General features: G+C 35.6%; 1 protein-coding gene across 1 annotated transcript in view; it reads right to left on the bottom strand.

The window, feature by feature from the left end:
• The window catches only part of mink1 (misshapen-like kinase 1), a 53,288-nt gene that overhangs the window by 11,308 nt on the left and 23,591 nt on the right, over positions 1–18,389 (bottom strand). Inside the window, exons 12-23 of the mRNA XM_073840033.1 lie at positions 15,980–16,159; positions 15,739–15,900; positions 11,391–11,657; positions 11,119–11,198; positions 10,931–11,034; positions 7,870–7,964; positions 7,615–7,638; positions 5,343–5,491; positions 5,140–5,260; positions 3,227–3,343; positions 2,960–3,071; positions 2,346–2,501 (exon numbers count right to left, since the gene is read on the bottom strand). Of these exons, the coding sequence (XP_073696134.1) occupies positions 2,346–2,501; positions 2,960–3,071; positions 3,227–3,343; positions 5,140–5,260; positions 5,343–5,491; positions 7,615–7,638; positions 7,870–7,964; positions 10,931–11,034; positions 11,119–11,198; positions 11,391–11,657; positions 15,739–15,900; positions 15,980–16,159 (1,567 nt within the window). The remainder of the gene's footprint in view (positions 1–2,345; positions 2,502–2,959; positions 3,072–3,226; positions 3,344–5,139; positions 5,261–5,342; positions 5,492–7,614; positions 7,639–7,869; positions 7,965–10,930; positions 11,035–11,118; positions 11,199–11,390; positions 11,658–15,738; positions 15,901–15,979; positions 16,160–18,389) is intronic.

Genomic DNA, 18,389 nt, shown 5'->3' with positions numbered 1-18,389 from the left:
GCATATGAAGTATAATCGTCTCTCATTGTCTGAAAGAATGCACATCAGATGCTGAAAGTCAGTTTTTACTTTCACTTTAACATATTGATCAGTTTCCACGTTGCAAGTGTGATATCCATTGGCTCACCTCCATGGTTTAAAACATAAATATTAATAAAAATACATATAACGTAAAGCCATTGTTTTTCTCTCACTGAAAGCTACATCTGTCTGCACGCAATGCGCCGATCTCTGCTCTCATCACTGCAGACACACCCCCTCTTGAAATTTCGGCATTACAAGTTTTGCAAATCGCTAACCCTGGGTCTTTCTCAGATATACTGAAATACGTTCACACCGCAGATGTGTTGCTTCAGACAAGCACATGCAAGCTGCGGTTTCTGTTTGCGTCAACATACTTGTTCCCAGCGCTTTGTACGCATACACTCACCGGTATTGGGGTATATGAAAAATGAATATCATTAAAAAAAAAAACACCGGTATTCGGTATGAAAAGGTATACCGCCCAGCCCTACTTATCAGTGCGCCAAATTTCACACATTTCATATAATAACCAAAATAACATGTAAAATGCTTGATGTAGGGGTGGGCAATTAACCAGTAGAAAATTGTCAGCCAGGAGAGATTTTGGACTTTCGTCTCTATCGCTGTTACACGCTCATATGACGTTTCTGGGCTATGTAGGCACGAAAATGTATCGTTTGCGTGCGTTTTAACCATTGCAGGTTAAAAACAAGTGATTGTAAGCAATTAAAACACAATCAACAGCAAAACATAACTTGCTTCGCTATGTTCTGAGCACTGTCAGAGATCCAAGTGCATATGAAGACAGTGTTCATAGAGCACGGGAGTACTGAATGGTTATTTGGCCGAAATTTTTTGCCACTTTTTTAGGCCTTAAACGATTAAATACACACTTGTATATATCAAAATGTCCATCTCTGCTAGTATTCTCGCAACATAGTAATTTAGGTCTTAAGTGAAAGCAAACAGTTGAGAAAGAAAACACGTGTAACAGTATAATGGACCTGGGCAGCTCTTAAAGTGACAGCTGTCTAATACTCTGCTGTCTGTCATTCATGTTAATCAACAAACAACAGAAGAAAGAAAATCTCTTACTGCTCTTGACTAAATAACTTTTGTAACTTTTGCTTGTAATTAGTTTTTTATTTATTCGCTGACTATTCACTTGTCTTCAGTAAGCTTGAGGCTTTTTTTTTTTTACATTTAGGTTAGTATAATTTCTTTTGTGATATTGACATTGATGACAAGATTATGAAATTTCTTTGGTTTTATATAACAGAGACCTTATTTAAAGCAAAAATAACTATATTGTGATATATAGCATTACCGTAAAATAAACTTTCTCATATTGTGATATAAGATTTTGGATGGCTTAAAGGAATATATATATTTTTTTTATCAAATTGCACCACTCACAGAAACAAATGAGCTAAAATTACCCAAAATGGCCCAATGCTACTTGAAAATTTTAGGGAAGTGCTCTTGATGGGCTAAGTTAGTCATGTTTCTGCTTTGTGTGTTAGCTTAAAGGGTTAGTTCACCCAAAAAAAGAAAATTAGCCCATTATTTACTCACCCTCAAGTATGCGTATACGTATGCGTAGCACATGCGTGGCTGATCTCGTGAAAACCAACGTTTGTTTACAGGAGCAAAGTTTTTACTTTAGCATATATCGAAATCCTCCAACATTTTTCTTTATAAATCCTTTTTTTTTTTACTTCAATTTGTGACCATTATTTTGTTTTGCTCTCTGCTCTGTGCTTCCTTGTTTGTCACTTCTCATCTGCGAATATGCAACAGATATAGCTCCTACGTCATCCGCCTGGAACGGCTTCTGCATACGACAGTTAGCGCAAGCTAGAGAAAAGTAATTATTACATTTTAAACATGAATATTTCTTTTTTTTTTACAAAAACACATCGATTCGGTACAGGAGGCCTTTATTCACCCCCTGGAGCTCTGTAGAGCACTTTTTATTATGGATGGTTGCACATTATTGGACTTCTTTTGGATCGTTAAACAGAAACACCGGCCCACTGCCATTATAAAGCTTGGAAAAGGCAGGATTTTTTTTTTTTTTTTTACAATAATTCCAATTGAATTCGACTAAAAGAAGAAAGTCATATACACCTGTGATGCCTTAAGGTGGCACTGAACTCATCTACTCATCTACTATATAATCTGACGTGTTTTGTCACACGACACCACCAATTGTTAGAAAAGTCATCTGAGATACCGTCATGAAAAATGTAGCTAGTATCACTAACATGGGCAAGCTCATACACTCACACCTACACAGCCTGCTCTTGTTCAGCTCTTACCCCAGAGAGCAGCACAGAGGATCTCAGAGTTGAATCTCTTCTTGTATTTTCGGATTTCAGGAGTGTCACTAACTGGACGAGTGTTGGTGGGATTCACATTGACCATGGAGCCTTTCCTCACCTCCAGCTTCAGCTGCTCAAAACGAGAGCCCAGACCTACAACACCCACAAAGCAAAAAACAGAGAAACACAGCAGTGAGTGACTGAGTCACTTATCAGCAGTACCTTTACAATAATAAATCAATGATCACAGATCACTGCAAAAAAAAAAAAAATGTTTGGCTTGTTTCTCAAGTACACTTATTAAGTGTACTTTGTTTATTAAAAAAACATGACCATATTAGAATGATTTCTGAAGCATCATGTGATGCTGAAGACTGGAGTAATGGCTGATGAACATTCGGCTTTGCCATCACAGCAGTAAATTAAATTTTAAAACAGTAAAATCAAAAGCAGTTATTTTAAATTGTAATATTATTTCAAAATATTACTGTTTTTAATATATAATTGATTAAATAAATGTAGTCTTGGTTAGAGTAAAAGACTATAAACCATTTAATGTATTTGTATGCTAAACAAATACCTAGTAACTGTCAGACAATTTAATACCATACCTCCAACAGACATGTTATCGCCTGTGCCCCCTGATGGTTGGTACATTCCAAGGTCCACAAAGGTAGTAAAAGAGGACTTTCCAGAGGCCTTCACCAATCCCCTGGACTGATACTAAAATTGATTGCATGATCTGAGTTAACCAATCAACTACACACATGGTGCAATACATTTGTTAATGACTTGAATAAACAAAGAAAGACAATATGATGAAATAATGTATGGTGGAGAAAATGAAGCTTTCAAAGTTAGGTGGGCTGAGAGCTCACATCATAGGCAGAGTCTTTCCCAGGGGAAGAGTGGGAGGCAGAGTCTGTGGGAGAGTGGGACGGCTGAACCACATCAGGCAGGTTGGTGTATCCATTATGACTACGCTTCTCTGGAGTCTGCCAGAAACAAACACACAAAAACAAACACATATTGCTACTGGTATTATTCATGTTCCACTCATTTTCACAAACGGTCTATCATAAGCAGTGAATTCATTATTTTGGTTTCACGCATTCACACAAAGACTCAAGATTTTTTTAAGCATCCTAAAGACACTACTGATGAAAACCCTCAAACTGTAGGTAGTGATTAATAGGAAATTAATCAAATTTCAAATCAAAGCTGCTTATTTGAACTTTTCTTTCATTATTATAATAATAGGAAAAAAATAGTACGACGGCTTTCACAAAAATAATAAACAGCACAACTGATTTCAACATTGATAATAATAAAAGGATGTTTCTTGAGCAGCAAATCAGCATACTGAATGATTTCTGAAGAATCATGTGACTCTTAAGACTGGAGGAATGACCGCTGAAAATTCAGCTTTGTCATAAATAAAATACATTTTGAAATACGATTTTTTCCCCCCTAAAATTGTAGTAATATTTTAAATAAATAATATTACTGTCACTGAACTTAATAAATGCAACCTTGGAGAGCATTAGAGACATTTTGACAAAATAAATTTTCATATTTAAATCTTACCGAGCACAAACCCTGAAACATATTGTACATTTTTATTCAGATGACAATAATTAATACTGATAATACAGAGCTATTGTGCAATGTTTTTTGCCATGATTTTCCATGTCAATTAGTTAAAATAACATGAACACGATTATACAACATAATCAAGATATATATATATATATATATATATATATATATATATATATATATATATATATATATATATATAAAATATGATGAAATATTATTGCAATTTAAAATAAGAGTTTTCTATTTTAATATACTTTAAATTATTTGTTTCTGTGATGCCCTGCTGAACTTTCTTTAGCCATTACTCCAGTCTTCAGTGTCACATAATCCTTCAGAAATCATTCTGATATGCTGATTTATAATTTTTTCATCCATCTTTGATGAAGTTCAAAAACAGCATTTATTCAAAATAGAAATCTTTTCTAAGAATACAAGTCTTTTCTATCACTTCTTATCAATTTAACACATCCTTGCTGAATAAAAGTATTAATTTTGTTCAAAGAAAGAAAGAAAACATTTACTTACCCCAAACTTTGAAGGGTAGTGTGTATTATTACAAAAGATTTCTATTAAGCAGCACAAATGTTTCCAACATCAATAATAAATCAGGATATTAGAATGATTTCTGAAGAATCATGTGACACTGAAGACTGGAGTAATGATGCTAAATATTCAGCTTTGCATTAAAGGAATACATTTTATTTTAAAGTATATTAAAATAGAAAACCACTATTTTAAATTGCAATAATTTCTCACAATATTATATTATTTTTCTGTATTTTTAATCAAATAAAAGCAGCCTTGATGAGCAGAAAAGACACCTTTAAAAAAATTTAATGATCACAAACTTTTGTGTGTTTATGCATTTATACACTGCCGCTCAGAAGTTTGGGATTTCAAAATAGTTATTTGTGATCTAATACTTCAAATTGTTTGAGTAAATACTGTTATTTTTCATGGTTTACTTTTAATTTATCTTTAAATTAAATTACATGTTTACACACCAGCCACCCTAAAATATCAGCAACAGAGATTTAAAAATATATATAATCTAAAATATATTTTCTATCCTCTAAACATAACCCTTGGAGAAAACGTAAAAAAAAAATTCAATACACATTACATTATAAAGATATTTAGCTGTCCTAGTGTAGACAAAACAAACAGTAAACACTAACAAACATCCTACCCTCTGTACAAGCATGGTTTGGTCTCCATATCCTCCTGCACGTTCTTCGTCTCCTCCTTCACCTTCCTCCTCCTCATGGACCACCATAGTGTTTACAGAGTCTGAATCTGCATCACGTGGGCTGATAAACACAAAAAAGCAAAAAATGAAACAAAAAAAAAAACAACAACAGTGAAATATATATACACATCACAGTCTCATACCGGTCAGTAGGGCTTTCCTCTTCTGCTCCCTCTCCACTCTCACTCTCTTCACTGCTCTCACTGCTTTCTGAGGAAGAGGAGTAGTCATTAGCCTTGACCGGGGGCCTCGGCTGCTCCTCTGCCCGCTCCTTAGAGTATAGACCATGGTCCTGACACATTCACATGAGGAAAAAAAAAAAAAAAAAAGCAAGTGAGAAACACTTTATCACATGCCACTTATCTGTAGTCATCATTACATTAACACTGGACCTCTCCAGATTTAATCAGACAATAAGGTTTTGATCATGCACTCTGTCTTTCAAAAGCTATCTGGAGTTTAAAGGGTGTGGTGTGGGCATGGGATCTTGGTTGGGGAGGGTAAATGTGGTCACACAAAGACCATGAGTGTTGGGCTTTCCCACTACATATGCTGATGGTTGTGGACTAGTGTTCAGTTGAAATCAACAGGACAAAGACTTCTGAGGAGAGACGCGAGACGCTATACAATGGTCTAAGATGCAAGGGAATTCTGTGTGAATGGCTTTTCAAAGCATAGTTCACCCAAAAATGAATATTCTGACATCCTTTCTTTCTTTGGTAAAAACAATAGAAGATATTTTAGAGAATGTTTCAACTGTTTTTTGTCCATGCAATGAAAGTCAATAGGGGCCATTTCAACAAGTCCTCAGTGACTGATTGTATGGATAAACATTTTTCTCCCCAAAACGTCCTATTTAGTGTTCCACAGAAGAAGAAAAATTATTTAGGTTTGGACTCATCTGCATCATCTTCGTTGAGGTGCATTTCTTACAAAATATACACTACAGTTTTGGTCTCTCATGTTCTAAGTTTAAAGAAGAAGTTCACTTCCAGAACAAAAATGTACAGATAATTTACTCACCCTCTTGTCATCCAATATGTTCATGTCTTTCTTTCTTTAGTCAATAAGAAATTATGTTTCTTGAGGACAACATTTCAGGAATTATCTCCATATAGTGGACTTCTATGGTGCCCCTAAGTTTGAACTTCCAAAATGCAGTTTAAATGCAGCTTCAAATGGCTCTTAACAATCCCAGCTAAGGAAGAAGGGTCTTATCTAGCAAATCGATCGCTCATTTATGAAACGAATTGACAATTTATATACTTTTTAACCTCAAACACTCATCTTGTCTAGGTCTGCGTGAACTCTGTTTTTTCCAGGTAAATACAGTTAGGGTATGTTGAAAAACTCCCATCTACATCACTGCAAAAGTACAGACCCAGTGTTTACAAAGTGAACGCACAAAGAAGATTTACAAAAAAAGGTTAAACAGCGACGTAGGGCGATTTTGACATTGAAGAAGAAAATGAGATGGGAGTTTTTCGACCAACTCTAACTGTATTGACCCAGATTACACAGACTACGCATGTGCATCGCAGAAACGAGACAAGACGAGCATTTGAAGTTAAAAAGTATATAAATTGTCAATTTGTTTCATAAATGAGCGATCGTTTTGCTAGATAAGACCGGCTGGGATTGTTAAGAGCCATTTGAAGCTGCATTTAAACTGCATTTTGGAAGTTCAAACTTGGGGGCACCATTGAAGTCCACTATTTGGAAATAATTCCTGAAATGTTGTACTCAAAAAACTATTTCTTTACGACTGAAGAAAAAAAGACATGAACATCTTGGATGACAAAGGGGTGAGTAAATTATCTGTTAATTTTTGCTGTGAAAGTGAACTTCTCCTTTAATTTATCTGCAATAATACAGTAAAAACAGTCATTTTGCAAAAAATTATCACAACAAATTATTTTTTTCGATTTTTTTAAATATTTAAAACATTACTCATGTGAAGACAAAGCTGTTCCAGTCTTTAGTGTCACATGGTCCTTCAGAAATAATTCAAATATACTGATTTACTGATAAAAAAACACTTCTTATTATCACTGTAGAAATTGAAAATAGTTAGACAAGGCTTTACTGACACTTTTGATTAACTTAATGCATCTTTGCATGACAAAAGTATCCAAAATTCTGAACGGTAATATATAATGTTGATTCACTTGATTATTTCATCAACATATCACATCCTGTAATTAATTCGATTGACAGCTTTGATAATTTTATACTTTAAATCATGTGATTTATGCATTGATTCCCCAGAATTACATTTTCAGGATTCCTTATTTTCAACATGTAATGAGAAAACTCAACATTTATTTGACATTTAGCCTCATCATCACGAGAAGATGTAATCATGCAAGAACACACGCCGACATCATGCTGATATACACAGATACGGGCACTGACCTCTCCTATTGCTCTCTTATAGCTCTGAGGGCAGGAAGAGGGAGGAAAAGAGATTGATGAGAGGAGAGAGGGATGAAAGGATAAAGGGAGGAGAGGAAAATGTAAGGAACAGAGGTTAGTGTTTAGAGGAGGGTTGAGTGTGTTCATTCTATACAAGACACGGGCAAATGATTTGGGACTCTATGTGCATGAGTGTGTTTTTTTTACATGCTACTCTTATGTTTATGTAAGTGTGCGTGCGTGTCTGTATCTCACCGCTGGTCTGCTGGGTCTGGATGAGGTTCGGGATTCCCCTGGTTTGTGTCGACCGTCATGAGAAAGGGTGGGGGAGGAATCCATCTTGGATGAGCCTGAAATAAGCCCGCAAACTACATTATACACTTCATTTTTAAGAGCGTACAGTTTGTTTGCACCAATTGTAAAGGTTTCAAAAGAGGATTTTTTACCATAGAACAACCATTTTGGGTTCTTCAAAAAACCTTGCATCAATATTTCTTAAAAGAACCATTATTTTCTAAGTTTGATGAACATTTCAATAATCTAAAGAATGTTTTACCACTATAAATAACCTTTTGTGCAATGGGAAGTTTCCATGGATGTTAAAAGATAAGTTCACTTCCAGAATAAAAATGTCCTGATAAATTACACACCCCCACGTCATCATCTTAGATGATGTTCATGTCTTAATTTCTTTTGGGCTGAAGAAAGAAAGGTTTTTGAGGAAAACATTCCAGAATTTTTCACCATATAGAGGACTTCAATGGTGAGCCAACGGGTTGAAGGTCCAAATTGTAGTTTCAGTGCAGTTTCAAAAGGCTCTACATGATCCCAGCTAGGAATATGGGTCTTATCTAGCAAAATGATGGGTCATTTTCTAAATAAAATGAAAATGTATATACTTATTAACCACAAATGCTTGTCTTGCACTAGCTCTGTGATGTGCATCTGCGACTTCATGCATTACGTTATCACGTTGGAAAGGTCATGCACGGTTAGTTCTTCGTCAGTATACTTCGGTTCAAAACGGTAGGGAAGGATGAAAAACTCCATCTCATTTTCTCCTACAACTTCAAAATCGTCCAACGTTGTTGTTTAACCTTTTTTTTCTAAAAGGTGTTTGACTTTCTTTGCACGTTCTCTTTGTAAACACTGGGTCGGTTCTTCCACCTACGTCACGCGTGATCTTTCCAACATGACTATGTAATGTGTGAAGTCAAGCTAGTGCAAGACAAGCATTTGTGGTTAAAAAGTATATACATTTAATTTTTTTTTAGTAAATGACTGAATGTTTTGCTAGATAAGACCCTTATTCCTCAGCTGGGATTGTGTATGGCCCTTTGCAGCTGCATTGAAACTGCAATTTGGATCTGTAACCTGATCACTAATGAAGTCCACTATATGGAGAAAAATCCTGGAATGTTTTCTTCAACAACCTGAATTTCTTTTCAACTGAAGAAAGAAAGTCATGAACATCTTAGATGACATGAGGGTGAGTAATTTATCAGGAATGTTTAATTCTGGAAGTGCAACAATCCTTTAAAGGTTCCTCATGGAACCACAGATACCAAAAAAAGAAACAAATAACCTTTTCCTACTTATTTTATTTTGAATCATTGTTATTGAATTTTAAATGTCCCCAGGTGTCCCCAAAGAGGGTTTTGTCAGATTTAGCTATTAATGTTAATGATGTTTTCTATTCGCTAACACTCATGCAAGTTTTTTCTGTATTTTCAACGTTCATTAAGCAGTCCCAACAGGATTTCATATACAATTACCTGTAAATATTTTTGTACATAATTACTGAAACTGTGCTCCTGGTACTCCAGGCTCAAGGCAATGGCGACACAACCATAGAATTACTCATAATTCTGCTGTGCTGCAGGATGGAACATGTATTTATTTATGAGTTTTGGCTCTGAATTATGGATTTTGATTAGCTAATACTAATTGTCCTACTCTGAGGTAAAAGTGATGGTTCACCTAAAAATTAAAATTCTGTCATTAATTACTCATCTTCATGTCATGCCAAACCCATAAGTCCTTTCTTTATCTTTGGAACACAAATTAATATATTTTTGAGAGCTTTCTGACCCTGCATGGACAGCAACATAACTGACAAGTTCATGACCCAGAAAGGTGTGACACTGTCACACAGGACACATGTTTTAACCTGCTCGATATATTATGATTTTATGTATATTTGAGTTTTAATAGGTTTTCATGTTGTCTTAGCCATTTTATTCCTCTTAAACATTTTAATGTGTGTATGTCTTTAAATGAGTCTGGGTCTGCCTGTCATGTGATCAGTCACATGACAGGAATCAGGAACTAAACAGTATAAAGGCAGCATGGCAAACAATCTGGGTCATTGACCACAATTGTTGGATTGAGGAGTTTCTTTTTAAGGACTTGCCATTCCAGCATCACTTTTATTGGATCACACTTCTATGGACTGTATATACACTGGTGGACACTTTTACTTTGAACTTTCAACACGCTGGATTTCTTAAGGACTGTTTTATGGTATGGAACCAAAGGACTCTGTGCTTTTAACAGCCTAAGTTATTCTGGTTTTATTGTGCTGTTTTAGTTCCTGGTGCTTTGTGTAAATACACTTATTTATTCAGTTTACTTTTTGTCGTTGTCTCATCTTTTTAAAACACTTATTTTATCTCAAACAGCATAATCTTACCCCTTTTAAATCACTGTAACATCTACCGATAAGGCCGATCGTTACAAAGGTGATAAGGACACTGTTATAATAGTCCATCAGTGGTTCAACCATAATTATATAAAGCTACGAGATTACTTTCTGTGCAGAAAGAAAACAAAAATAGTGACTTTTTTCAACAATTTCTTCTCACGTTCATGACAGTACCATGACACGTGTGTATTCCTCTGCTTGTAAAAAAGGTGCAGTGCGTGGTACTTTTATGACTGAGATTGAAGGTTGTTGAATATTTTTGCCTTCTTTGCGCACAAAAACTATTTTCATAGCTTCATAAAATGAAGGTTGAACCACTGATGTTCTAGGCCTTAAATTTGTCAGTTGCTTTCAGATTTCATCTAAAATTCCATCTTAATTTGTGTACCGAAGATGAACGGGTGAATCATTTTTGACAGAATGTTAAGTTTTAGGAAAGTTCATTTTAAATTCCATGATTGCAAAATCAGTCCTGGAAGAACTGACTAAGACATTTTTTAGTGTGGTTATTAAGCTGTCATCCCCACAACATAGGTCATTTCAGGTTGTACTACCCTTGTGGGGAGATGTGACGCCACAGTGTTGGCAAAACCTGACCTACACAACACTCACTGAGTATGCGGTGCCTCTCTAGAGAGCCAGTCTGTGGCAGGTTGGACATGATGCTCATGCTATCTCCTCTTTCCCAGCGCTCATTGCGACTCAGATCAGGATTACTGACACAGAAAGAGCACACAGTGCAGGAGTCAGTGCAGTCATATGATTTGTGTCACAGCTGGAAGCATGTGTATGTACGTTACCTTGCTCGAACTGGGTGTCTGATGCCGGAGGAGAGATTTGTGTTCAGTGCAGTGGCTATGGAGGCTGTTCTCTGAGGAATCTAAGAAAGAGAGAGAGGGTGAGGAATTATGGGAAAAACTGTACATTGATGATTGCAATATTAATAATCATTTGATGACATAAATATCCACCCACTGATTACATTGTTTTTATTTGCACATGCTGTTTTAGCGCCCAGTCGTGATGAGTTTTACAAACCTGTACCAAAGAGAAAAACATTATTTTGTCTTACTTTCGGAGGTTGTTCAATCTCAGGAAGACGGATCCAGGGTCCCCGGTCGTCTCTCATTGGCCGAGACTGAGGGGCAGGGGTCTCTGAGGTGGGGTCAGAGTTTTGACGGACTAGTTCTCTGGAGTGTAGAGGACGAGGTGTGGGTGTGGGAGAGGGATCCTGGGTGGGGAAGGCGGACATGGTCTTAGTGGGCTGATCACAAAGAGACTGAGAGCGAGGGACAGGTGCGGCATACGGTTTTAACGGCACCAGGTGGGCCATCTGGAACTATGGCAGATGGGAGAGAAGACCAACGAACAGCAGAGGACACGAGACAGAAAGTATGTCGACGTAAGCCAAAAAGAAAGTGGGCGAGGGTTTTATTTATTTTATTTGAGAGGAAAGTCAGGATGTTTTTACAAAAGGGGTTTTGGAGAGTGTTTTAGAGAGCGGTTATCAGTAAAGCAGTTGTGGAGCAATGGAAACAGGATTGTATCATGCAAAGAAAGGAAACAGGCCAGCCGGGTTGGGCAGCAGAGAAAGGTAGAAGATCCAGCGCAGGATATGCAAGTGAAGAGGAAGTTCCCAAAATTGATGGAGGATTACAGAGGAAGCAAGTGGGCCCCACAGGAAAGAAAGAGAAAAAAAAGAAAATCATTGAACAGAGAGAAGTTAAGAGTTAGCCAGAGCATGCAGAGTTGAAGAACAGAAATGATGGCATCCTCCTGCTGATTACTATCCTTTCAAAAGTTTAGGGTCAGTGGGATTGTTTTTTTAAAAGGAATTAAGATTTTTTCCAGGATGGTAATTAAATTTATCAAAAGTGACAGTAAATACATTGACTGTATTATGATATAAAAATATGCTCTATTTAAAGAACCATGAAAAAAGATTAAGCAGAATGACTGTTTTTGACATTGGGAAGAGTCAACTGAACACCAAATCAGCATGAATGATCTTTGAAGGATCATGTGACACTGAAGACTGAAGTAATAAAAAAGCAAAAAGCACTTCAAAAGCATTACAAATCTTACTGACCACAAGCTTTTGAATGGTTGTGTACATAATTCAAAGAGATTATATTACTAGGGTGGACACTTATAAAAAGTCTTCAGAAATCAATGTTGTTTTGTATTTCCATAACATTAAACACAAGACATTAACTGAAATAAAGTACACAGCAGCCCTTTTCAGTTTCATTAGTCCAAATCAGATATTTAGTGTGTGCACACCAAAAGCGAATTTAATTATTTGCGTGAGTAGATTAGACACAAACTCAATGCAAAGACGCAATGAGCAATATTCTCCTCAATCACGTCTTCCATGCAAGTTGAAACATTTTTGCGGAAAACGTGGACGGAATTGCAAAAACCAGCCATTTTAGTGGAATTTACTGTATAACACGGAATGTCACAGAATTTGCCAAATTTGGGATGAATAAATCAACAGTAGGTCAGTACACTTAAATCAAAATGCGATATGGAACATAGGGCTGCACGATATTGGGAAAATATGCGATATGCGATGCTGGTGTTGAATATTGCGATAACGATATTTCTTGCGATATAACATTTTCCCTAGAGAAATGCTTTTTTAAATGATTATTATTATTATTATCTATTTTTTATCATTTATATATGTAATGATCATACTAAAATAAACAGGTAATAGATATTCATCTGTCATCCGAATTAAATGTAATTCAGGCTACAAAAAAAAAAAAAGTCAATGAAGTTGCAAAAAGTTTGACTTTAAAACACTATGAATGTCTTAAAACCTCTACAGATATTCTGACATTACTTTTTATTTACATGTAACATGTACACTCAAGAGCATCTTTTAAACACGTGCCCCAGTAAAAATATGCTAATAAAAATATTTAAATCTTAAATTTGAGTTATAATTTACATTGACAATACCAAAATAAAGACATTAAACTACATGCAACAACTGAATTAACGAGTAATGGGGGCCTGTGCCCCAGTAGAGCTTTAGGTCTAGCAACTCCCCTGGCTGGTTCTGAAAGCCTTTTTATAAATTTATTTTATGCCCTAAGCAAGGGACAAGAATGAATGAAAATGAGTAAATGAACAAAATGTTTATTTTCTCTATTACAGGTACAGCCATTTAAATTAGAGACAACCACTGAATTTTTTAAACAATCTACAGTATAAATAACAAAAAATAAACGACACAGTTCTTTATTATGCAGCCATAATCAAAGTAGGCTACTGTTTCAACATTCAAAGTGCAAATAGAGACTGAATTTTAGGCATGATACAGAGTTATAGACAACTACAAAACTTAATAGAGCCCACATACTAATAACAGCCTAGATATTTTATGTAGCCTAATTTGCGGGCATTGGGGAGTCGCTCTCTAAACGCGGGGTATTAAAATTGCTTTTGAATGCGGGTGCGCGTTTTACTTTTGGTTTCGTTTTAACTATCGCTCGAAACTCTCGGTGGCGCTGAGCGTGCATTCTACAATACAAGAGATTACTTTATCAAAACCTTTTGAAAGTCGGAGGACACAAACAGGACTTCATGAAAAAAATCATGTCCCCAGTGGAAATTACGCCCGTGTGAGTGGAACTCGGCCGCTGAGAGGAACAATGGATGGTTGAGAGAGAGAAAAAAAACGGCCTGTTCCTAGTTCAGCGGAGCGCAGTGTCTTCATTAAAGCTAATAATATAAAGATTAATTTTAAATGGTTATGTAATGTTGGAGAGAACGGCGAACCTGTCCCTGCATCAGCTCACAGCAGTCTGTGCAGTAGTTAGGTTAGCGAAAGTTTTGTAAAGAAATGAAACTAAGTCGCACCACAACAATTTCTTGCACTGGCACAGATGCTCCTAAATATAATTTGAGGTCGCGCAGATTAAATTTTGGGAGCATATGCGACCAAAACAGTCGCAATTTTGAGCCATGTATATTTCAGACATACATTTCTTTTTAGGCACAAGTTCGTCGCTGCTGTCATTTTCTCCCTTCATAGTCCTGCCGTATTTATTTTTCATTCTCTGCTCTGAGCGACCAGGTTCACCATTTGGCCCGGTCTAGACAATAACATTATAGCACCTACTTGGGAGACGCGTATAAAGATAGTAAGCGGCCATCTGTTTGGTCAAATAAGGACAACCTTTGCATGCAACGCACAAATGTTTGGCACATAAATTAAATGTCATTTATCGTAGCTCTCTGCGATACCAATATCGCGTACACTGTTATCGCGATAACGATATTTTTTCGATATATCGTGCAGCCCTAATGGAATAGTATCTGTGAATATCATATTATCATAATCTCCAGAACTGCTCTGAGAGTCAATTCATGAGCATTTTACTTCTTTTGAGAGGATCTATCATCATAAAATATACAGAAAACAGAAACGTAAAGGTCTACACAGCAACCCGTTAAAATACAAATTTGCTTTACCTTAAAGAAATTGTGACAGAAAAACATTACTTAATGTAATGGTAGTACTATTACTAATACAATTAATATTAAACAATATTTAGTAAGGAATATTTACCAGAAGAAAATATTTACCAGAATTTATTTACCAAAAAAAATAAATCTAATAATAATAATAATAATAATATTTTTTGTTTTTATAAAATCAACTAATTAGAAACTCTTTTGATTTAATAAACTATTAAAATAGAATCCAGAAAGTAAATGGAAAACAGAATTTGGTAAAAATCTGAACTGAATTGGAGAAAATAAATAAATAAAACGCATTTCATAGGGCCTTAAAAATTTAAGTTTTATTAAACTTTTAATACATTGCTGTTAAACTATATAACTTTTATGATTTAAATTAATTATATATGCATTTTGTTTAACATTTTTTTTAATTTAACCACTAACACAGAGTCTAGAAAAATGAAAATGGAAAAAATTTTATCCAAAAAAAAATATTTTTATTAATTTTTTTATGAAATCTGGGAAAAAATAAAACAGATTCCATAAGGCCCTACTTATTGACATGTCCGGGAGAAAAATGGAAGAAAGAAATGTTGCTGTTGATATGCATGAAGACACTCCTCATTACCCAATGTTTTTATTCACGCGAGTAATGTGTAATTGTGAGTAATATAGAGTGAGTACGAATATTCGCTTCACTTTTGGTGTGCACACACCATTAGATGCAATTCACATAAACATGTTCTTGCACTTGCTGTATGTGCTATTTTTTAACAATTCACTATTTTCCATTGTATACTATTTAACAAAAACACTCTAAATTGTAGTTGAATTGACAGCCCTAATAACTGTATTACTGTTTTAGAGGTAATATGACCACTGAGTTCACCTAACTGATATTTTACTGATTTACAGAGGGAATAAAATGACAGGTTGCACACCTTTCCCTGCCCACCCTGTGGTTCCACAGGTCTCTGCATAGGTGGGGTCTGTGCAGCTCCTGATTGGCTGATTGATTCTGAACGGGACTGGATATTGGTGTCAGAAACTGTAGTGCAGATTTTGGGAGAGCCCTGTCTGTTCAGTTTACTGCGCTCCTCAACCTGAGAAATCAAACATAACAGTTTATATTTTGACAGTTTAATTCAGAGTACTACTGTCCTCAGCAGGTTGCGAGTGTACCTCTCGAGCCCAGGCTGGTTTGTTGTTTTCTAGGTTCTTGCTGTAGTGGTACATCTGTGGTTTCTTGTCTTGTTGTTGCTGCTGCTGCTGCAGTGAGACGAGGTATGCATGCTCCTGCTGCAGCTGTCTCTGAAGTCTTTCTGACTGTCTCTGCTCCTCCAGCTGTTTACGCTTATACTCCTACACACACACACACACACGAACAAACAATAACTTATTAACAAGCAAAATGTGACTACTGGAATTGCAGGCACAAAAAAACAATTAACACATAACATGCGTTAATACCCACACACACAAACAAAAATGTAAAACATATGCCCCAACATGCAAATGAAATAATTATGAATTAATGAATAATTACACACACAAATATGATTGAGATTTACATTATATTGAGAACATGAATAAGATTTATGAAACTGTACAATTCTTTCCTCAAAGATTTAGGACAACTAAACAATCTGTAAAACAGATTTAGTGTATTTGGTACAAAGTGATGTAATTATTGTGTGTAATTATATCAGGTTGTTGCATTTTGATATTTTGACTTTATCCCCAATTAAACTGTACAATTAAAATGAAACTATTCCAAGCAATAATCAAATGAAGCCTTTATGCCACATCAACCAAAACACGCACACTGTTTTGACACAGTTTGATGAGTCTCACTTTAGAAAAAAGTGCTCCTGGTTTAGAACAGGGGTCTAAATCAGGTTTTATACATCCCTAGGACACAAAACCCCCCTCAAACAGGGTTAAACCTGCTGTGTTTTAAAATATTAAAAATAATAAACTACTGTTCAAAAGTTTGGGGTCAGTAGATTTCAAATTTTTTTAAATAAAGTAAATACTTTTAGCTATGGAAGTCTGTTTCCGCCACTGAATAAAAAATAAATCAGAATTGCATGATACAACCTTGGAATTCTGACTTTTTTTCTCAGAACTGTAAGATATAAACTCGCAACTGCGAGTTATAAAGTCAGTTTTTTCAAGTTTATATATCTTACAATTCTAATTTTTTTTTTCCAAAATTATTAAAATATAAATTCACAATTCTGACATTTTTCAGAATTATCAAATATAAACTTGCAATTCAGATTTTTTTCCAGAATTATTAAAATATAAATTCACAATTCGACTTTATTGCAAATGCAAGTTTATATCTCACAATTCTGACTTTTTTCAGAATTATGAGATATAAACTTGGAATTCTAATATTTATCAGAATTACGAGATAGTAACTCACAAATCTAACTTTTTTCCCGAATTATGAGACATAAACTTGCAATTCTGACTTTTTTTCAGAATTATGAAATATAAACTTACTATTCTGACTTGTTTCTTGCAAATGCAAGTTTATATCTTCACAATTATGACTTTTTTCAGAATTATGAGATATAAACTTATAATTCTTACTTTCACAAATGCAAGTTTATATCTTACAATTCTGACTTTTTGCAGAATTATGAGATATAAACTCGCAATTGTGAGCTATAAAGTCAATTTTGAGGGGGAAAAAATGTGTTCTCAGAAGTTCGAGTTTATATCCCAATTCTGACTTAAAGGGATAGTTCACCCAAAAATGAAAATTTGATGTTTATCTGCTTACCCCCAGGGCATCCAAGATGTAGGTGACTTTGTTTCCTCAGAAAAACACAAGCAAAGATTTTTAACGAAAACCGGTGCAGTCTGCCAGCCATATAATGGACGTGGATGGGCACCAAACCTTTAAAAGTAAACAAAAACATGCACAGACAAATCCAAATTACACCCTGCGACTCGTGACGATACATTGATGTCCTAAGACACGAAACGATCATTTTTTGCGAGAAACTGAACAGTATTTACATCATTTTTTACCTTTGATACACAGCCACGTCCATCTGTCCTGAGCACGAGCTTATCATCCGGATCGTGACATGTGAACGCGCTCTGGCGTAGTTTGCGCAAACGCCGTAAGGGGAAATCAGTGAAAAGTCCCGGATGAGTTTGCGCAAGCAAACGTAATCTTTTAGCTTTACATCGGTTTGAACAATCAGGATAAGCGCAAGTAATTACCATTTTGAATAGCCGCTATACCCACAATCTCTGTGCTCTATGTAAACAATGAGTGTTGTATACATGCGACAGATCGCTTCTGGCTTTTGCGTATTCTACGCCAGAGCGCGTTCACATGTCACGAGCCGGATGCTGAACTTGTGCTCAGGACAGATGGACGTGGCTGTGTATCAAAGGTAAAAAATGATACAAATACTGTTCAGTTTCTCACAAAAACCGATCGTTTCGTGTCTTAGGACATTAATGTATCGTCATGAGCCGCAGAGTGTAATTTGGATTTGTCTGTGCATGTTTTTGTTTACTTTTAAAGGTTTGGTGCCCATCCAGTCATACTATTTGGCTGGCAGAC

Source organism: Garra rufa, chromosome 5, assembly GCF_049309525.1.
Source record: "Garra rufa chromosome 5, GarRuf1.0, whole genome shotgun sequence".
NCBI classification, from domain to species: domain Eukaryota; kingdom Metazoa; phylum Chordata; class Actinopteri; order Cypriniformes; family Cyprinidae; genus Garra; species Garra rufa.
This window is presented reverse-complemented; position numbering and strand designations above follow the sequence as displayed.